Below are 18,644 nucleotides of genomic sequence, written 5' to 3' on the forward strand. Positions count from 1 at the left end.
GCCACACCCACAAAATGCCCAAGCAACCATTTCCACATAAACACCGTATGAAACAAATAGTCAACAACAGAAGGAGATAACGTCCGCAGGAACCTACCACATAGTGAAGGACATACACTATTTGATTTCCTATTATGCAGCTCATTTTTATTTGACACTTGTTGAAATATCTTGTGTGACATCATGCACACAATCAATCAATCAATGTTTATTTATATAGCCCTAAATCACAAGTGTCTCAAAGGGCTGCACAAGCCACAACGACATCCTCGGTACAGAGCCCACATATGGGCAAGTAAAAACTCACCCCAGTGGGACGTCGGTGAATAACTATGAGAAACCTTGGAGAGGACCGCATATGTGGGTAAACCCCCCCCCCCCCCCCCTCTAGGGGAGACCGAAAGCAATGGATGTCGAGTGGGTCTGACATAATATTGTGAAAGTCCAGTCCACAAAAGTGCACTTTATTTGTTTTAAACTATTGTAGTGGCGCTCTGTACAAAAAGTGCACTTTAATTTAGTGTTGTTTTGATTTGTCATCTTAGTGACATCATGCACAAAAGTGCACTAATAGCTTGTTTTAAAATGTCTCTGACAATCTTGCACTTTGTTTGGAAATGACATGAATGTTTGTGCCACTGCTTAATAACTGTTTAATAAATACACTTTTGCTAAATTGACTTAGTTGTGATTTCCCTCTCTGCATGAAAGTTTAAAAGTAGCATATATTAATGCACTATGAAGAAGAATGTTTTAATGTAGACCCATAGAATCATCATACTGCTGTGATTATATGCATCAAGTGTTCATTCAAGGCTAAGGCAAAATATCCACATATATATGGTGTATCGTGACATGGCCTAAAAATATTGAGATATTAATAAAAAGGCCATATCGCCCAGCCCTAGTTAGAATGTGATAATTTTTATTTATTTATTTTTTAAATATATCCACCGTCGTGTCTTTTATAATGATTGTAAACGATAGAAAAAATTCCCCCAAAAAGTGCAGTTCCCCTCTAAATTCCAGTGATTAGATTTAAGACTTGAAGTCTATGAGCATGAAGTGATGAAGCCTACTTGGATGAGAGGACAAACGTCTTCTAAGACAATGTGAACAGTCCAGTTGTGATGGATTGAATGCCCTGAGAATAAAATGATATGTGGATGTTGTGCTTACTTGGACTGTGATGAAGCTGTGAGGACTCAGGTGGTTTGTCTTCATGCTCTTCAGTCTTCACAGAGACAACAGTCAGTGGAAACTTGCTGAGATCAGCCTCCTCCTGCCCTAGAAGAGACTCTTCCTCCTGAGTGATCCACACTTCCTCCTCTTCCTCTTTAATGTGGGGCGGCTGTGGATCCTCCTCTTCCTCTTTAATGTGGGTGCGCTGCTGGACGTCTGTTGGGTAAATAAGTAAATAAGATAAAGAGAGAATATAAATAGTTTTGGACTGACGCTGTTAACGCAATTACATTATGTGTGTTCTTTCGTGTGTTGTGTTAAAAGTGTGTAGCAAAACAACAAATAAAAACGCAGGAAATACCTCCTCTTGTCCCAGCCACTGAAATTGATTCAAAAGTGAGTACAAAAATAGACTAGGAAATTTGATGGGGGGCAATTTGAAAAGTTTTTATAAGTACGAGGCAGCATTAATTGAGGCATTCTTAACTTTACACTCTGATGCAAAATGTGTAAATATTTTATTCTATGACACATAAACTTTATGTCTAAACTTAACCATGATCTTTGAATTGAATTGAAGTATTTATTTCAAACCTGCACAGTACAACAAAACATTTTTTTTTTTTACATTTTGGCAGAGACATTTATGCAAGGCTTGAAAAGGGGTTGGATGAAGCAGATGCTTATAATATCCTAACCCCTCTCACTCATTCCACATTTAACATAAACAATATAATACAAGAACAATACTATACAAACAAAAACAAGAAAAGCTCCTGTACACTAACAATACAATAGTACCACTGTTACTTTGAGACAAGACAAGACGAGACAAACACACACACACACACACACACACACACACACACACACACACACACACACACATACACAGGCCCAAACACTCTCTGACCATACACCTCTCTCCCATCGCTCTGTGATGAGGGCATCACTCTCTTTCCTCCTCATACTTCTTTTTTAAACAGTCTTTTAAATTGAATCATGTTAGAACACGTTTTTAACTCTTCCCCTAAGCTGTTCCACAGACTGACTCCACGCACTGAAATGCACATTGACTTTAAAGTTGTTCTAAATTTAGGCAAATATAATTTGTTGTTTCCTCTTAGACTGTACCTATGGTGAGCATCTCTATCCTGGAATAGGTTCTGTATATTGGATGGTAGAGAGTTTTGGGATGCCCTAAACATAATTTGAGCAGTTTTAAATTTGATCACATCATGCAGTTTAAGTTGCTTTAACTCCACGAATAGTGGCTTTGAATGATGTCTGTAGTGAACATTGGACACAATCCTAATGGCCTTTTTCTGCAGAGTGACTAAAGGCTGTAGATGGGATTTATAACAATTTCCCCAGACTTCAACACAATAATTTAAATACGACATAATAAATGAATGGTACAATAACAGCAGAGCATTGGTGTTCAATAAATGACATGATCTCCTCATCATTCCAACACATTTAGCAACCTTTGTCCTCAAGTAACTTATATGAGGCTTCCATGATATATTTTCATCTATTACTACTCCTAAGAATGAATTTTGTTGAACATAATCTATTGGTGTATCATCAATAACAATCCTGATGGGTATATTACTTTTTCGATTGCTAAAGAGCATGATTTTGGTCTTCTTTACATTCAGAGACAATTTGTTGGTATTAAACCAAGTTTTTAACTTTATCATCTCCTCAGTTACAGAGGCCAGAAGTTGCTTCATGTCGTCACCTGCACATGTAATGGTTGTATCGTCAGCAAAGAGGATGAACTCCAGCAGTGTTGATATTTTACATATTTCATTGATATACATTATAAATAGTGTGGGTCCTAGTATGGACCCCTGGGGGACTCCACAGGTTATGTTCATGAGTGTAGATTGGTATTGGTCGATCTGAACAATCTGCTGTCTCTCATTCAAGTAGCTCTTCAGCCATTTCCCTGCCACTCCCCTTATGCCATAGTTTTCCAGTTTATTTACCAAAATCTGGTGGTCAATGGTATCGAAAGCCTTTTGCAGGTCAATAAAAATTCCTATAACAAATGTATTCTTCTCGATACCATTAGTAATGTTTTCTATTAAATCACTTAAAGCTAATGAAGTTGACCTATTTTGACGGAACCCATATTGACAATCAGATAATAATTTGTGCTTTTCAATGAAGCCACGAAGTCTATTATCAAATAATTTTTCCAATAGCGCGTTATTTCCTTCTTCGCTTTCTTTAATATTGATTATTCTGATGTTATCCCTCCTGCTTCTGTCCTCGAGATCTATCATTTTTTTCTCAATCTTCGTGAGCTTGCTGGTGAAATTGAGCATAGCGTCCTCATTGCTCTGGACACGTGTTTCAATGGAAGACACTTCATTGCGGACAGATTCTATGTCGGCAGCGTGCTTGGATAAAGTATCTTGAATTGAGCCAAGTTGATCCTCCAATCGCTGAAATCGCTTTTGGGATCTATCCTCAGCCTCATTAAAAAATTTCCTGAGTAAAGTCTCAAGATAGGACTCAGTGACGACAGGTGTTTGAGACGAGGACGATCCTGACTCCATTGTTGCCTTTTTCATCAAACTTTTATAACGGGTGTGCAAAAAATAAGGAAATCGTTGTTCATAAAAGAAAAAGTTATGGCAGAAATCCAAGTAGCTTAGAGTTTTTTAGAGCATGTACAGGGGAGCTTCAGTTTCAGACGTGCTCTACTCCGCCATCTTGTTTTGACAAGTTATTACCATAACTTCAATATCATGGAAATAAAAAATATAATTCCAAAATCACTTAAATAGTATGTTTTTGTCATCATGCAAAATACTTTTTTGTGGTCATTTTGTTGGCTGGGCCAAAAGGAACTTTTACCAAAACATGTTTTACTATGTAGTGTTTTATAGAGTATCTCCATCAACAATTCCTCTTTAGGAATTGGAGACCATCTACGACACGCTGAAGAAAAGTCAGTCACAGTTATGTTCTTTTAATAAATCAAGTGTTGACTACTTTGGTTACTGAAAAGAAATGTCTACTTTCACTTATTGATGCATGTAGGTCAGAATCAGGAAGTGAACTTATTAGATTTCATTACAGTATAAAATGTATTTGGTGAGTGTGTGAGTTTTGTGTAAACATGTTGATACAGGTTTACATCTTCTTGGGGACTGGAACACAGATATGTCCTGAAAGGATGCACCAATTTTTAAAACCTTCACTAAGCTGTGCCACCAACATTGCCTCACTTAGCTCATTAAGCAAACTACCACAGCGAGTGAGTCCTTCTAAACCTTCATAGACCTCGTTGTTACTTCTGACCAGTCTAAGATCACCACAAGTGGAACTACTGTATGCGGCTTAAGTGATCATTCCATCATTTTCTGTACCCATAAAGAACATAGAACCGAAGCTGACGGCCACAAAACAAACAAAAATAGAATCCTCAAGACCTAGACTAGCAAGGCTTTCAATGACCAACTGGCAAATTAATACTCGCCCTGGTACTTGAAAGTACACAGGTCTTTGGGTCAATTCCTAACCTCAGAAAAGTAAATAACTTCACAGTCAAAGTGGGTGACAATATTATAACAAACAAAAATGAGATCACCTATCTTGGCTGCATCATAGAGACTAATCTCTCCAGTGAAAAAATTACTACCAAGGTAGTCAAAGAATCAACCAACAAATTCTGTTCTTACATGGTAGGATCACCCCGCTGGTGGCTAGAAATACACTTAAGACTCTAACACAAGCGCTCATTTAACCCCACTTTGACTACAGAGTTCATGTTTGGTACCGTGACGCCTTAAAAGCCCTGAAAAACAAACCCCAGACAGCCCAAAACAAAATGATTGGGCTTCTACTCAACCGTCCATCTTGGGCTCACTTATCCGCCAACCATTTCCTTAACGTGGGGAGGCTCTTGGTGGCCGACAGAGTACATCTTCTTGCAGTTGGACCACTAAAATACCAATGTACCTGTCAAGATACTTCAAAATATATTGACCATTATAACACCAGAGGTAGTTGTACAAATCACATTCAACCCAGATCTCACTCCAAAACCGGTTTTAATTTGTTTGCCTGCTATACCACCAACATGTGGAACTTCCTATCAATAGTCATAAAGGAGTGTTAAATCCCTTACTTCCTTCAAAGCCGCTTTGAAAATACATTTTAGGTTGTGGCTACTCGTAACTGGGAATAGACAAATCCTTTTACTTCTTTTTAAATTTTATTTTCTAGCAGTATTTCTGTACTTTAAATGCTACTTTCTACATAGTACTGTGTTCTGTGTAAGTCAACAAATATTTCAACTGAAACCATCTCGGGCTTTCTTGTAGCAGTGAATGTGTACCGTGATGAAACTGTACCCTTTCCTATGCAAACTTCTCATAAGTCCTTCAATCAATCAATCACACATTGTTACAAACTGAGAGGAACATCAACCTCAAACTGTCTCGTTTTCATGAAAAATCTAAATCAAAGCATTGCATCATCCCCACAAGACAAAGCATCTTCCTATTGAAGAAAAGTGTTAATAATGAAATATAAAGTTAGTCAAGATGTGAGAGTAAAAAGTAAACAAACCTGTTCTGTGTAACACAACTTGGTGTTTCTTGAAAACAGCGTCCTGTAGTTGATGTTGTCGCTCCTTCTCCTCTTTTGTTGGACAAAGTTCCTCCTCATACTTTGCTATCGTTCTTTCGCACATTTTCACACAATCACAACACTTTACACTCACATTTGATCTCTACTTAGCGATGTGTTGATAACGTCCGCGTCTCTTTGTTAGCAGCTAACAAGCTAAGCTAACTAGCAAGCTAAGCTAGCACATAAAGTGCGCTCAGACTAATGTATCCGGATACAAACAATGACTAACAATGTTTCATCTACTACACGACATATATGCGTACATGTATGTACTAAATACAAATAGAGAAACAACAATGGCCAGTGGCCACGTTTAGGTCTTCACTGTCAAACGTCATTTTGCTTTTTACTCCTTCGTCTTCTTTGGATTTCCAGCAGACTAGTAGAGCATCTTAGGCCTCCACAGCTTCTTAACGGGACTTATTCGTCCTGTCCTATGGTCCATACTACATTCTACAGTACAGGAGGTCGCGCTAGCAACCTTTCAATGGACCACTTCCAAGTTGGCTTCTGCGCATGTCCAATTTATAGAGGTATTCTTCTTCTTCTTCGGTTTTATGGCGATTGACAAGCAACCTTGTGGTGTGCATTACTGCCACCTACTGAAATGAAGTGTGGGCGGAGATGGAACCTGACTCTATATTATTTTATTTAACTCGGTCTTTTTTTAAATGTTTATTAAATGTTTTATAACGTATGTGTTCTGAGTGCAATCCTAAAATATCTTCCACTACTAACCTAACCTTCTCTTTCACTAACTTATTTCCCAGTATTTCCCTTTTTCTATTGTATTTCCTTCCTCTTTGTGAAATTCATGACTTTAGTTTCCCCAACAGAGAATCTTACACCCCAAGCTTTTCCCCATTATTGAACTTTATTTACTGATTTTTTAATCTTCTTTTCTCTATGATGTGTATTTCTACCTCTCTTCCACATCACTCCATCATCACAAACAGTGCCACCTCCACTAACCCTTCCACTTCACTAAACACTTCATTTATCATTATTGAAAACAGTACTGGACTTATTATACTGACTTTTGAGGGCAAGAAGGAGACTTTTGCAGGGCGATCTCGGAGCCTATTGTTGGTCAGCAGAACAGGGACTTGAATCCCGGAGACATCAGAATGAAAGTCTGATGTTCTTACGACGGAGCAATTCAGGGTTTCTACACAACACGTAAAAATACACAAAAATGAAGCAAAATGCTTCTGTCAAAATTCTGCTTGCATATTTGACCCCGTTTTTGAAATTACTGGGATTTTTCCTAAGTGTCAAAAAATGGGGATTTTTTCTAATTGTGTAAAATTCTGGATTTTTTTCCAAGTTTCAAAAAGTCTAAAAAATGTTCTAAGTGTCAAAAAAATCAGGATTTTTTCTAAATGTTATCCCGACTTTTTGACACTTAGATACAATCCTGACTTTTTGACAAAAAAAATCCCGACTTTTTGACAAAAAAATATCCCCGCTTTTTGACACTTACAAAAAAAAATCCTGATTTTTTGACACTTAGAAACAATCCTAAATTTTTGACATTGAGAAAAAATCCAGACTTTTTGACACTTAGAAACAATCCTAAATTTTTGACACTTGAAAAAAAATCTGACTTTTTGACACTTAGATAGATAGATAGATAGATAGATAGATAGATAGATAGATAGATAGATAGATAGATAGATAGATAGATAGATAGATAGATAGATAGATAGATAGATAGATAGATAGATAGATAGATAGATAGATAGATAGATAGATAGATAGATAGATAGATAGATAGATAGATAGATAGATAGATAGATAGATAGATAGATAGATAGATAGATAGTCCCCCTACAAACCCCCGTGACACTGCCTCTTCGTCCACTTGGCTGTGACGTCAATCCCAGCTTCCGGGGTAAACGGAACAGAGCAGTACTGCCTTGTAACGTCAAGTGTGCTAACTGTCGTGAAACCACATCGACTGAGAAAGACGTGAACAAGACGCTAATAAGTCAGTCTTGTATTATTTGTTCTCCAGTTTGAAATATTTACGTCGTATAAAATACATATTTTATTCTTTATTCAAGGATAAAGTCGTCTCGATGCGCTAGAAGCACTGTGCCGCTCCTCCTGCTATATTTGCTTGTTAGTTAGCTTAGCTCGCTAGTTAGCTTAGCTTGTTAGCTGCTAACAGAAGACACAGAAGTTATCAACACATTGCTAAGTAGAGATCAAGTGTGAGAGTAAAGTGTTGTGATTGTGTGAAAATGTCTACATTACAAATGTTGAGAGCGTTGGTGGATCAGCGACTAACTGCTGCCGCTGAAGAAATATTTGTAGTGTTAGAAAGAAAGATAGCAGAATACGAGGCGGAACTTTCTAGAGAAAAAGAGGAGAACAATCAACTACTGGACGCTGTTTTCAAGAAACATCAAGTTGTGTTACACAGAACAGGTTTGTTTACTTCTTACTCTCACATCTTTACTAACTTTATACTTGATTAATAACAAAAAAATTACATTTGGAATATATAATATAATCACAATGACCAGTGGTGGAACAAGTCAGATCTGGGCCGGGGGCGGGGCCACCTAAACCCAAATAATAAATCAAATTGTAACATAATTTTACAACATACACATGCCTCTCTGGGTTTACCGCCAACAATCTTTAACCAGGTTTTAAAAAGTTTGCCAGCCATTTTTATGAAATTTGCATTTTCATGATATGTATTTATTTTCTCACTTTCACCACAGCATCATACGGAGCCCCTAAAGGGACATGGGAATTTTTTTTTTTTTAGACATGTATCTCGTGGCCACGAGAAAGTATCTCGTGGCCACGAGAAAGTATCTCGTGGCCACGAGAAAGTTTCTCGTGGCCACGAGAAACTTTTTATTAAAAAAAAAAAAAAAAAAAAAAATTAATATTTTTTTTTTTTTTTTTTTTTTTTTATAAAAAGTTTCTCGTGGCCACGAGAAACTTTCTCGTGGCCACGAGATACTTTCTCGTGGCCACGAGATACTTTCTCGTGGCCACGAGAAACTTTCTCGTGGCCACGAGAAACTTTCTCGTGGCCACGAGAAACTTTCTCGTGGCCACGAGAAACTTTCTCGTGGCCACGAGAAAGCATTGGATGCGTGCTGATGGTTTAGTGTGTGTTAAAATGGCAGTTTAGGAGTTAATATGGCTGTATTTCCAGATAGGACTTTCCCCCATGTGTGTTGTGGCAAAATGTGAATGCTTGATTAGTAGGTGTGAGACAAACACTTTATCTTCCTGGTTATTGTAACGCTACGTGTTTGACATTATTTAAGACTTTATCATGCCCGGGAAAGAACAGTTTTCCTCTTCTGTGGCTGTGGGGGGTGGGCGTGGCTTGCGGACCTGCAGTGAAGCGCAGTGTGCCAGTTAGTCCGATGTTGATGTGATCAAACTTCTTTCTTGCTTGGAAGATACACACACAATTGTAACTGTTATTTCTTCCTGCAAATAATAAATATGTACAACGTGTTTGGATGTATTCATTTATGTAAAATTGTCATTAAATGTAATATTGTCTGACAAAAAGTGATACGACGTACGTAATATTTTGATATTTACACATCGCATATTTACACACGCGCATCTGACTAGAATACCCTTATGTGCATTACATATATCAACATCAACTACCTACTGTACTGTTTACTTGTTGAAATACCCTTTTTAGAACAAATATCTACCCACATAATTTATATGTGTATATATAATATATATATATATGTGTATGTATGTATATGCATATATATATATATATATATATATATATATATATATATATATATATATATATATATATATATATGCATATACATACATACACGTATATATATATATATATATATATATATATATATATATATATATATATATATATATATATATATATATATATGCATATACATACATACACGTATATATATATATATGCATATATATATATATATATATATATATATATATATATATATATATATATATATATATATATATATATGTATGCATATACATACATACACGTATATATATATATATGCATATATATATATATATATATATATATATATATATATATATATATATATATATATATATATATGCATATACATACATACACGTATATATATATATATATGCATATATATATATATATATATATATATATATATATATATATATATATATATATATATATATATATATATATATATGCATATATATATATATATACGTGTATGTATGTATATGCATATATATATATATATATATATATATATATATATATATATATATATATATGCATATATATATATATGTGTATGTATGTATATGCATATATATATATATATATATATATATATATATATATATATATATATATATATATATACGTGTATGTATGTATATGCATATATATATATATATATATATATATATATATATATATATATATATATATATATATATATATATATATATATATATATATATATATATATATATATATATATATATATATATATATATATATGCATATACATACATACACATATATATATATATTATATATACACATATAAATTATGTGGGTAGATATTTGTTCTAAAAAGGGTATTTCAACAAGTAAACAGTACAGTAGGTAGTTGATGTTGATATATGTAATGCACATAAGGGTATTCTAGTCAGATGCGCGTGTGTAAATATGCGATGTGTAAATATCAAAATATTACGTACGTCGTATCACTTTTTGTCAGGCAATATTACATTTAATGACAATTTTACATAAATGAATACATCCAAACACGTTGTACATATTTATTATTTGCAGGAAGAAATAACAGTTACAATTGTGTGTGTATCTTCCAAGCAAGAAAGAAGTTTGATCACATCAACATGGGACTAACTGACACACTCCGCTTCACTGCAGGTCCGCAAGCCACGCCCACCCCCCACAGCCACAGAAGAGGAAAACTGTCCTTTCCCGGGCATGATAAAGTCTTAAATAATGTCAAACACGTAGCGTTACAATAACCAGGAAGATAAAGTGTTTGTCTCACACCTACTAATCAAGCATTCACATTTTGCCACAACACACATGGGGGAAAGTCCTATCTGGAAATACAGCCATATTAACTCCTAAACTGCCATTTTAACACACACTAAACCATCAGCACGCATCCAATGCTTTCTCGTGGCCACGAGAAAGTTTCTCGTGCGCACGAGAAAGTTTCTCGTGGCCACGAGAAAGTTTCTCGTGGCCACGAGAAACTTTTTATTAAAAAAAAAAATAAATAAATAAATTTTTTTTTTTTTTTTTTTTTTTTTATAAAAAGTTTCTCGTGGCCACGAGAAAGTTTCTCGTGGCCACGAGATACTTTCTCGTGGCCACGAGATACTTTCTCGTGGCCACGAGATACATGTCTAAAAAAAAAAAAATTCCCATGTCCCTTTAGGGGCTCCGTAGCATCAGCCCGTCACAGGATGTAGAAAAGTTATGAAAGGGGATCTGATTTTTATTTTTATTTTGCCTATCATTCACAATCGTTATGTAAGACAATAATATGTTTTTATTTTGTATGCATTTTAAGTCATAAACAAACGTTAGCAAAATCTTAACTATCCTAATTCTAACAATGGAGTCAATGGGAGCGCCTCTATTCCGCTCTCTAAGCCCCCTAAATAAGAATTAGGTGATCAATATAATATACCCAGAAGTCATTTTTTAAATGCTATCTCTTTAAAACATGTTGTAAAAATGCATATCCTCTGGAAATATGCCTTATAATAGCCACAAACTGGAGGATACATTTTAACCAGGATAACATTTTTAAAAATAGTTTAAATGTTTTATGGAATTTTCCAGTGTGTACCCCGCCTTCCACCCCCCTGTGACCCTAAAAGGGACAAGAGGTAGGAAATGGATGGATGGATGGAAAAAGACACACCTTAGAATTATATTTATATCCTTTAGATGCGTTGAAGATAAACTTGAGTTAATGAAACATGTAGAATAGATTGTGTTTTTCACCTTCTGTTGTTTAAAAAGGGTACAGTTAGGGCTGCACCATTATGGCAAAAATAATAATCACCATTATTTAGATTTATATTGTAATCACGATTAATTTAAAAAATATTCATTAATTTGAAAACACCAGTAATTATTTTACTACCAAAACTCAACTTTAAATATAGTTTAAAAAACCCCAGATATTATTTAGTAACGAATAAACCACAACAAGTAAAATAATGGTACAAAAAATAATTTAAGTAACAATGGCAATATAAAACACAATGACATTAACCTTTTTTTGTTTTAATTATGTTTCGTTCCATTTTTACCTTTTAAACTTATTTTACTACCTTTTTAAAGAGTGGGCTTGTTTTTAAATTAAGTGCAGAATCTCTCACATTTATTGGTGAAATACATCTTTGGACAATTTTGACCAGAACTTTGGGTCAAAGTATAATAATTGTGTAAATGCATCAATAAGTTCATTGTGCTTGTGTGAGGTGCTTTTTTAAAACCTTTATTTTGTTAGCCCAGTCAGGCCTATTATTGTGAAGGGGGAATTGTGTTGCTGTTCTCAGCATGAAGTGTGGAGGCGACTTGAGGCTGTTTGAGAGGGTTAGGGTTGAGAGAGAGAGAAGAGAGAGAGAGAAGAGAGAGAGAGACTCAAGATGCGACGGCTAAAATGTTTGTACATTAATCCTACATGGATGATGTCGTTCACAACAACACAATCAGATGAGATGTGTTGTGGGTGTATGGATTTTCCTTGCCAGCTTTAGCTTCGTAGTTTAGTCGCTATTTCGAATGGTCGCCTCAAGGACGGCACGGTTCCGTGTTTCATAGCAACGTTACTAGTGGTAATGACATGTAGAGGACTAGGAGGTTTATTACCATTGCGGGGGAGTTTTCTGTGTCTACGTACCTTCGACACATCTGTACACCCACCGGAGTGACGCCACGCTTTCTCCGCCGTGTGTTTGAGGAGCCTGCAAAAGACCTGCACATACATGTAACAATCATGTTCAATCAACAATACAGTTTGGTGTAAACCTAAAAAAAACAATACAACCATGAAAGATAAAGGTTGGCTTTTTAGCTTAATGCTAACATACAATGGACGACCACATTGACAGGCTAACAAAAATTAGCACTGCAATCGTTTTAAACTTGTATAAAGCTTTAACAAATAGGAGTTTAGTTTAACCAAACTGACATAAGACAACAGATGCATTTTTACTTACATCCATCCATCCATTTTCTACCGCTTGTCTCTTTCGGGGTCGCTGGAGCCTATCTCAGCTGCATTTGGGCGGAAGGTGGGGTACACCCTGGACAAGTCGCCACCTCATCGCAGGCATTTTTACTTACATACATATATTCACCAAACTGTGTAGAAACTAAACTTTGTACTACTCGGCCATCATGTTCATCAAACCTTAAAACTCTAATTTAGTATGGGACATTATTGCCAGGTCTTCTTGTATTGCAAAATTGTAAAAATTTAATATTTTCCACTCACAAAGACCCCAAACGTCCAGATTTTTAACCGCTGATTTGTATTTTTGATGTTCAGTTGGCCGACCAGAGGAATTAATCTACTTACATCACACGTTCAACCATCCTCCATTGCAGCAAATACATTACATTTCTTACAAGTATTATTATCACTGAAGGACTGTAGAACGAGGCTAAACATGTTACACACAAAGGACGGGCAAGCTAAGAGCTAAGCTAGCCGCTAAACTAGCTTGAAATGAGAAGAAATAAGTGCTTAGTAATTTGTCCCATTCAAAATGAGTCGGCCGTTTTTCAAACTTCCACCATTTCCACTTTTTTCAAGCGATTCAAATAATTCCACCTTGAACATATTCCACTAATCCTGGACATTCAAACTATCATTTTTTTCAAGTTCCAGGAATACCCAGAATTCCCGTTTTTTCAAACACTTTTTTTCACCCTTTTTTTTGTCAACCACATTTTTCAACCGTTCCACCGGAAAATCATTCCTCTTAATTAGGACAAAAAAACGAAGTTGTTTTTTTCTCTAGAAAATTTCCCAGTTTTCCCGAAATTCCAGGAATTCCATTATATTATTTCCCAACAAAAAAATGTTGCTACTTCAACATTTCTCAAACCGATTTGAAAACTTCCAACACCAACCATTCACTCATTCAGAACAGTCACATTTTTTTTAGCATTTTCAAAGAAAATTCCGCTTTTCCCAAAATACCCAAATTTCCATGAAATTCTCATAGAAATAAATGGGACATTTTTCAAAGTTCCACTACCTCAACATTTTTCTTCCGATTCAAACCGTTCCAACTTCAAACTGTTCAGCCTATTCGGTAATCACAGGCTTTCCCTTGACAAATTCCAAAAATTCACAGAATTCTACGTTTTCCGGGACATTTTTACCCATTTAAAATAAATTAGCCATTTTTCAAACAATTCAAACCATTCCACCTTCAACATATTCCACTAATTCTGGAAATTGAAATGATCAGTTTTCCAAGTAAAAAAAAATTCCAAGAATTCTCGTTTATTTCAAACCCTTTTTCACCCTTTTTTCTGTTGACAACATTTTTCAAGCCACTTCAACCGTTCTACCGTCAAATCATTCCTCTTAATCAGGACAGAAAACAACGTTTTTTTTTAACTGGAAAAATTCCCGGTTTTCTCGAAATTCCAGGAATTCCATAATACCAGTTCTCAATTAAAAATGTTACGACTTCAACATTTCTCAACCGATTTGAAAAATTCCAACACCAACCATTTCAAATCATTCAGAACATTCAAATTTTTTAGTATTTTAAAAAAAATTCTCGCTTTCCCCAAAATTCTCAAAAAAATTCCATGAAATTACCATTGAAAGGAATACAATGAAAGTTCCACAACTCCCACATTTTTCATCTGATTGAAACCGTTCCAACTTCAAAATATTCAGTGTGTTCAGGAATTGTGTTCTCCCTTCCAACACTTATTAAAATAAATTCCCAGTCTTTAGGGACATTTTCCCCATTCAAAATGAATTATCCATTTTTCAAATGTCCACAATTCCCACATTTTTCAAACTATTCCACCTTTAACACATTCATCCTGGAAATTCAAACAACCATTTTTCCACATTCAACAAATTTCCAGGAATTCCCGTTTTTTTCTAACCTTATTTCCAACCTGCTTTAGTGCAATGACTCCTTTCACATTGTTCAACCCATTTAAATCGTTCCACTGTAAAAACATTTCTCTGAGTCCGGACAAAAAAACCAAGTTGGTTTAAGAGCTTCAAAAATTCCCGGTTTTCCCGAAATTCCAACTCTTCAACATTCAAACCATTCCAACATTAAACCTATTCTTACATTCATACTACATTCTGCCAGCATTTCAGTTCAACTTCAGCATTGGAGCATTTACACACAATTTTCAGGAATTGCTTCATGTAGTTATTATTATTATTATTATTATTATTATTATTATTATTATTATTATTATTATTATTATTATTATAATTAAATGTAGCTTACCACATTGAATGATGCCTTCTCAGTTCGCACTCTAGCGCAATTTGAGTGTCTAGAAACGCACTAAATTAATCTAATCCATTATTACTATTATTAATAAGGTAAACAAGTTATCTTTTGAAGGATTAGTCAGTAATCTGATTACTTCTTCCCAGTTTAACTGTTGTGACACTACCTAAATGAAAGCAAAACAGATGTCATCTTTTTTGGCCAACATGCTGACTGTGCTCATGCTATTTTTTGAGCAGACATGTCTCTGAAGATAAATGTGAAAATGTCTGTAATTATTGTCCACCAGCAGGGGGAGCTCATCACTAGTACTACTGCGTGGAGGCTGGCATGTGGTACATTATTTCCTCTGTGTGTATGACTTATTCAGAGGGAGAACAGCACACTAGTATGGATTGCAGGAATGACTTTTAGGATGTTTTTATATGAATAAGGTGGATTGGACGTTGGCCTGGGAAAGCATTCCCCTGAAGGTCTTCTTCATGTGCCAAGTGGAAGTACCATGACTGCTGTGAGGGGAAACTGATGAGATTGTGAGATCATATGTTGGTGCAGGACAATGTCTCATGTGACTGAGCAAAGCTGGACTTTTCTAAAGAATGTTTGTGTTCTCCTGTCCCGCAGACGTCGAAGAAGAACATCTTCCTCATGAGCTGGAAGAAGAGCCACAGCCCCACCACATTAAAGAGGAAGAAGAGGTACCACATTCCCAACACATTAAGGAGGGAGGAGAGGAGCCACAGCCCCCCCATATTAAAGAGGAACACGAGACACCACAGACCCGTAGTGGTAAACTTACCCTTCACATTAAAGGTCAAGCGGAGGACCCACTGATCTTACACATCAAAAATGAAGAGGAGGACCCACTGACCCCTCACTTTAAGGAGCAAGAGAACCCGCTGACCCCTCATATTAAAGAGGAAAAGGAGGATCCACTGAACCCCTACTTTAAAGAGGAAGAGGAGCACCAAGAGCGGCTGCACATTAAAGAGGAAGAGGAGGAACACGGCATCAGTCAGCCTAAATGGTTGGAGGAGTTCCCAGTGACTGGTGTCCCTGTGAAGAGTGAAGATGATGAGGTCAAAGGTGAAAGTGAGGAGAAGAGAGAGGCGGAGCCTCCAAGCAGCAGCTCAACACAACACATGACAACAGAAGCTGATGGAGACCACTGTGGAGGATCACAAGCAGACAAGCTCTTAGCTCCACTATCAGATAGTGAGGACACAACGTCACACTCTCCTGACACTGATGATGAAGACTCTAAAGATGATAAGACATGTCACACTGACAACACTCACTTCAAATGTTCTCACTGTGACAAAACCTTTAAATACCATAGTCTTCTGAAAAGACACATGAGAAGACACACTGGAGAAAAACCTTTTCCTTGCTCAGTATGTGGAAAATGTTTAGTAACTAGTTGCAATTTGAAAGTACACATGAGAACACACACCGGAGAAAAACCTTTTATCTGTTCACTCTGTGGTAAAGGTTATGTACAAAGTCACAATTTGAAAGTACACATGAGAACACACACTGGTGAAAAACCTTTTTCTTGTTCAATCTGTGGTAAAGGTTTTGCACAAAGTTCATCTTTGGTAAAACACAGAAGAAGACACACCGGAGAAAAACCTTTTGCTTGTTCAATCTGTGGTAAAGGTTTTGTTCTAAGTAACAATTTGAAAGTGCACATGAGGGTGAAAAATCACATTCCTGTTCAATCTGCAACAGAAGCTTTTGTGACCAATCAAACCTTGTAGCACACATGAGAACACACACAGGAGAGAAAGTGTTGAGTTGCAGTGTGTGTGGTGAAAGATTCTCTTCTAAGTACCAGTGTAAGAAACACAAGTGTGCTGGTGAGAACAGCAGCAGCAAATGAAACTGCAGGATTTGAAATAAACTGTCACAACTTTAATTTTGACTTTCTAACAACATCAGCACATATAACATGTGTGACATTGTTGTTTAAGTAATAATGCTGTAACATGCTTCTATATTTATACACCCATTTTTTTCCCAGTCCATTACATGCATTAATATGCAACATTGTGTACTTTTACATTGATATAAACTATTACAAGAAGAACAATTTTACTAAAAAGGTCTGTAAATCCAAAACAGTACAAAACATGTGCTACATTCAATTAATATTTAGTGTATATACATTTTATACAATATAATTTCCTTTTGAAATGTATGACTATGTGTAACAGTAACATTGTTGTTTGTGTAACAATATTGTAATTATGTTTCTAAATTTATAGATTAGATATTTTGTATTACTGTTTTTTTTTAGTCAAGTACATGCATTAATATGCAACATTGTGTACTTTTATTAAAAATTTAACAGAACAATTTGACTGAAAAGGTGAGAGTAAACAGTACAAGACATATTTTACATACATTAAAACAATTTAAGTGTATATATATTCATCATACAATATTAGACTTTTTCATAATAGTGTTTTTTTTATAGGTGTTTGAAATATTGATGTGTGACATATTTGTATTTCTAATTATTAATGATCCCATAGATTAGCACCTTTATATGATATACATATGACCACTTCAGGAAACATGATTTTTTACGTTATACATCATTTGAACAGTTGTCTTTCATACAGTTTTAAAATGTGACTTTATGTGTCATTTGTTGGGTCTCTGTAATCATTTGTATTAATTATCTTAATTACTCTCTTTTGTAATATGATGATTGTGTTGTGATTGTTTTATATGTATGTCCCCAGACCTTTATGCAATATAAAAGTGAGAGAAAATGGCTGAATTGTTTGTGGAAGGATGGTTTTGTTTTTACAAACTTACATTTGTGGATAAAATAAAATAAATCCATTATTGTGTTTTAAACATTTTGTACGTATTTTTTTTTCTTTTTTAACATCCCCAAAACAATTTCAATATCAGAAAACAAGTTTGGAGTGTCAGGCAAAAGCCAATATTGTACATCATCCCACAGAGATTTACTTTGCATACATTCATAAAATAAACTGTTTATTTTGTTTCGCTATCACAGAAAGAACAATTTTTGTCTTCAATTGCAAAACAACATCCTGAAATTATTTTAAGTGGTCAATTCTGTTCTTTTTTTTTTTTTTTTTATGAACTCCTTTGCCTTTGGAAGAATGGAAACTTTCAAGTTATTTGCATTTTTTGTTTGTTTGTTTTGTTCCAGAGAAAATACAGCAAATAAGAAATAGTAAATATTTGTCTAATTTCAGAGTTTCAAATCT

At 35.3% G+C, this 18,644-nt stretch overlaps 3 protein-coding genes across 6 annotated transcripts in view; 1 reads left to right on the forward strand and 2 right to left on the reverse strand.

Annotated features, from left to right (window-relative positions):
* LOC133664624 (gastrula zinc finger protein XlCGF57.1-like) overlaps positions 1-6,311 on the reverse strand; it is a 40,179-nt gene extending 33,868 nt beyond the window's left edge. For all 3 annotated transcript variants that reach the window (XM_062069410.1, XM_062069413.1, XM_062069412.1), the window contains exons 1-2: positions 5,773-6,311; positions 1,180-1,398 (exon numbers count right to left, since the gene is read on the reverse strand). In XM_062069410.1, coding sequence (XP_061925394.1) covers positions 1,180-1,398; positions 5,773-5,896 — 343 coding nt within the window. In that variant the 5' untranslated portion in view covers positions 5,897-6,311. The remainder of the gene's footprint in view (positions 1-1,179; positions 1,399-5,772) is intronic.
* Positions 1-18,644, reverse strand: part of LOC133664598 (oocyte zinc finger protein XlCOF6-like) — a 183,537-nt gene that overhangs the window by 138,326 nt on the left and 26,567 nt on the right. The gene's annotated exons all lie outside the window — the stretch shown is intronic.
* LOC133664662 (zinc finger and SCAN domain-containing protein 31-like) lies at positions 7,788-18,220 on the forward strand. The gene is made up of 2 exons (XM_062069488.1): positions 7,788-8,268; positions 16,018-18,220. The coding sequence occupies exons 1-2, from the start codon at positions 8,082-8,084 to the stop codon at positions 17,151-17,153; spliced, it is 1,323 nt and encodes a 440-aa protein (XP_061925472.1). The 5' UTR covers positions 7,788-8,081; the 3' UTR covers positions 17,154-18,220.

This window comes from Entelurus aequoreus, linkage group LG14, assembly GCF_033978785.1.
Source record: "Entelurus aequoreus isolate RoL-2023_Sb linkage group LG14, RoL_Eaeq_v1.1, whole genome shotgun sequence".
In the NCBI taxonomy this organism is placed as follows: Eukaryota; Metazoa; Chordata; class Actinopteri; order Syngnathiformes; family Syngnathidae; genus Entelurus; species Entelurus aequoreus.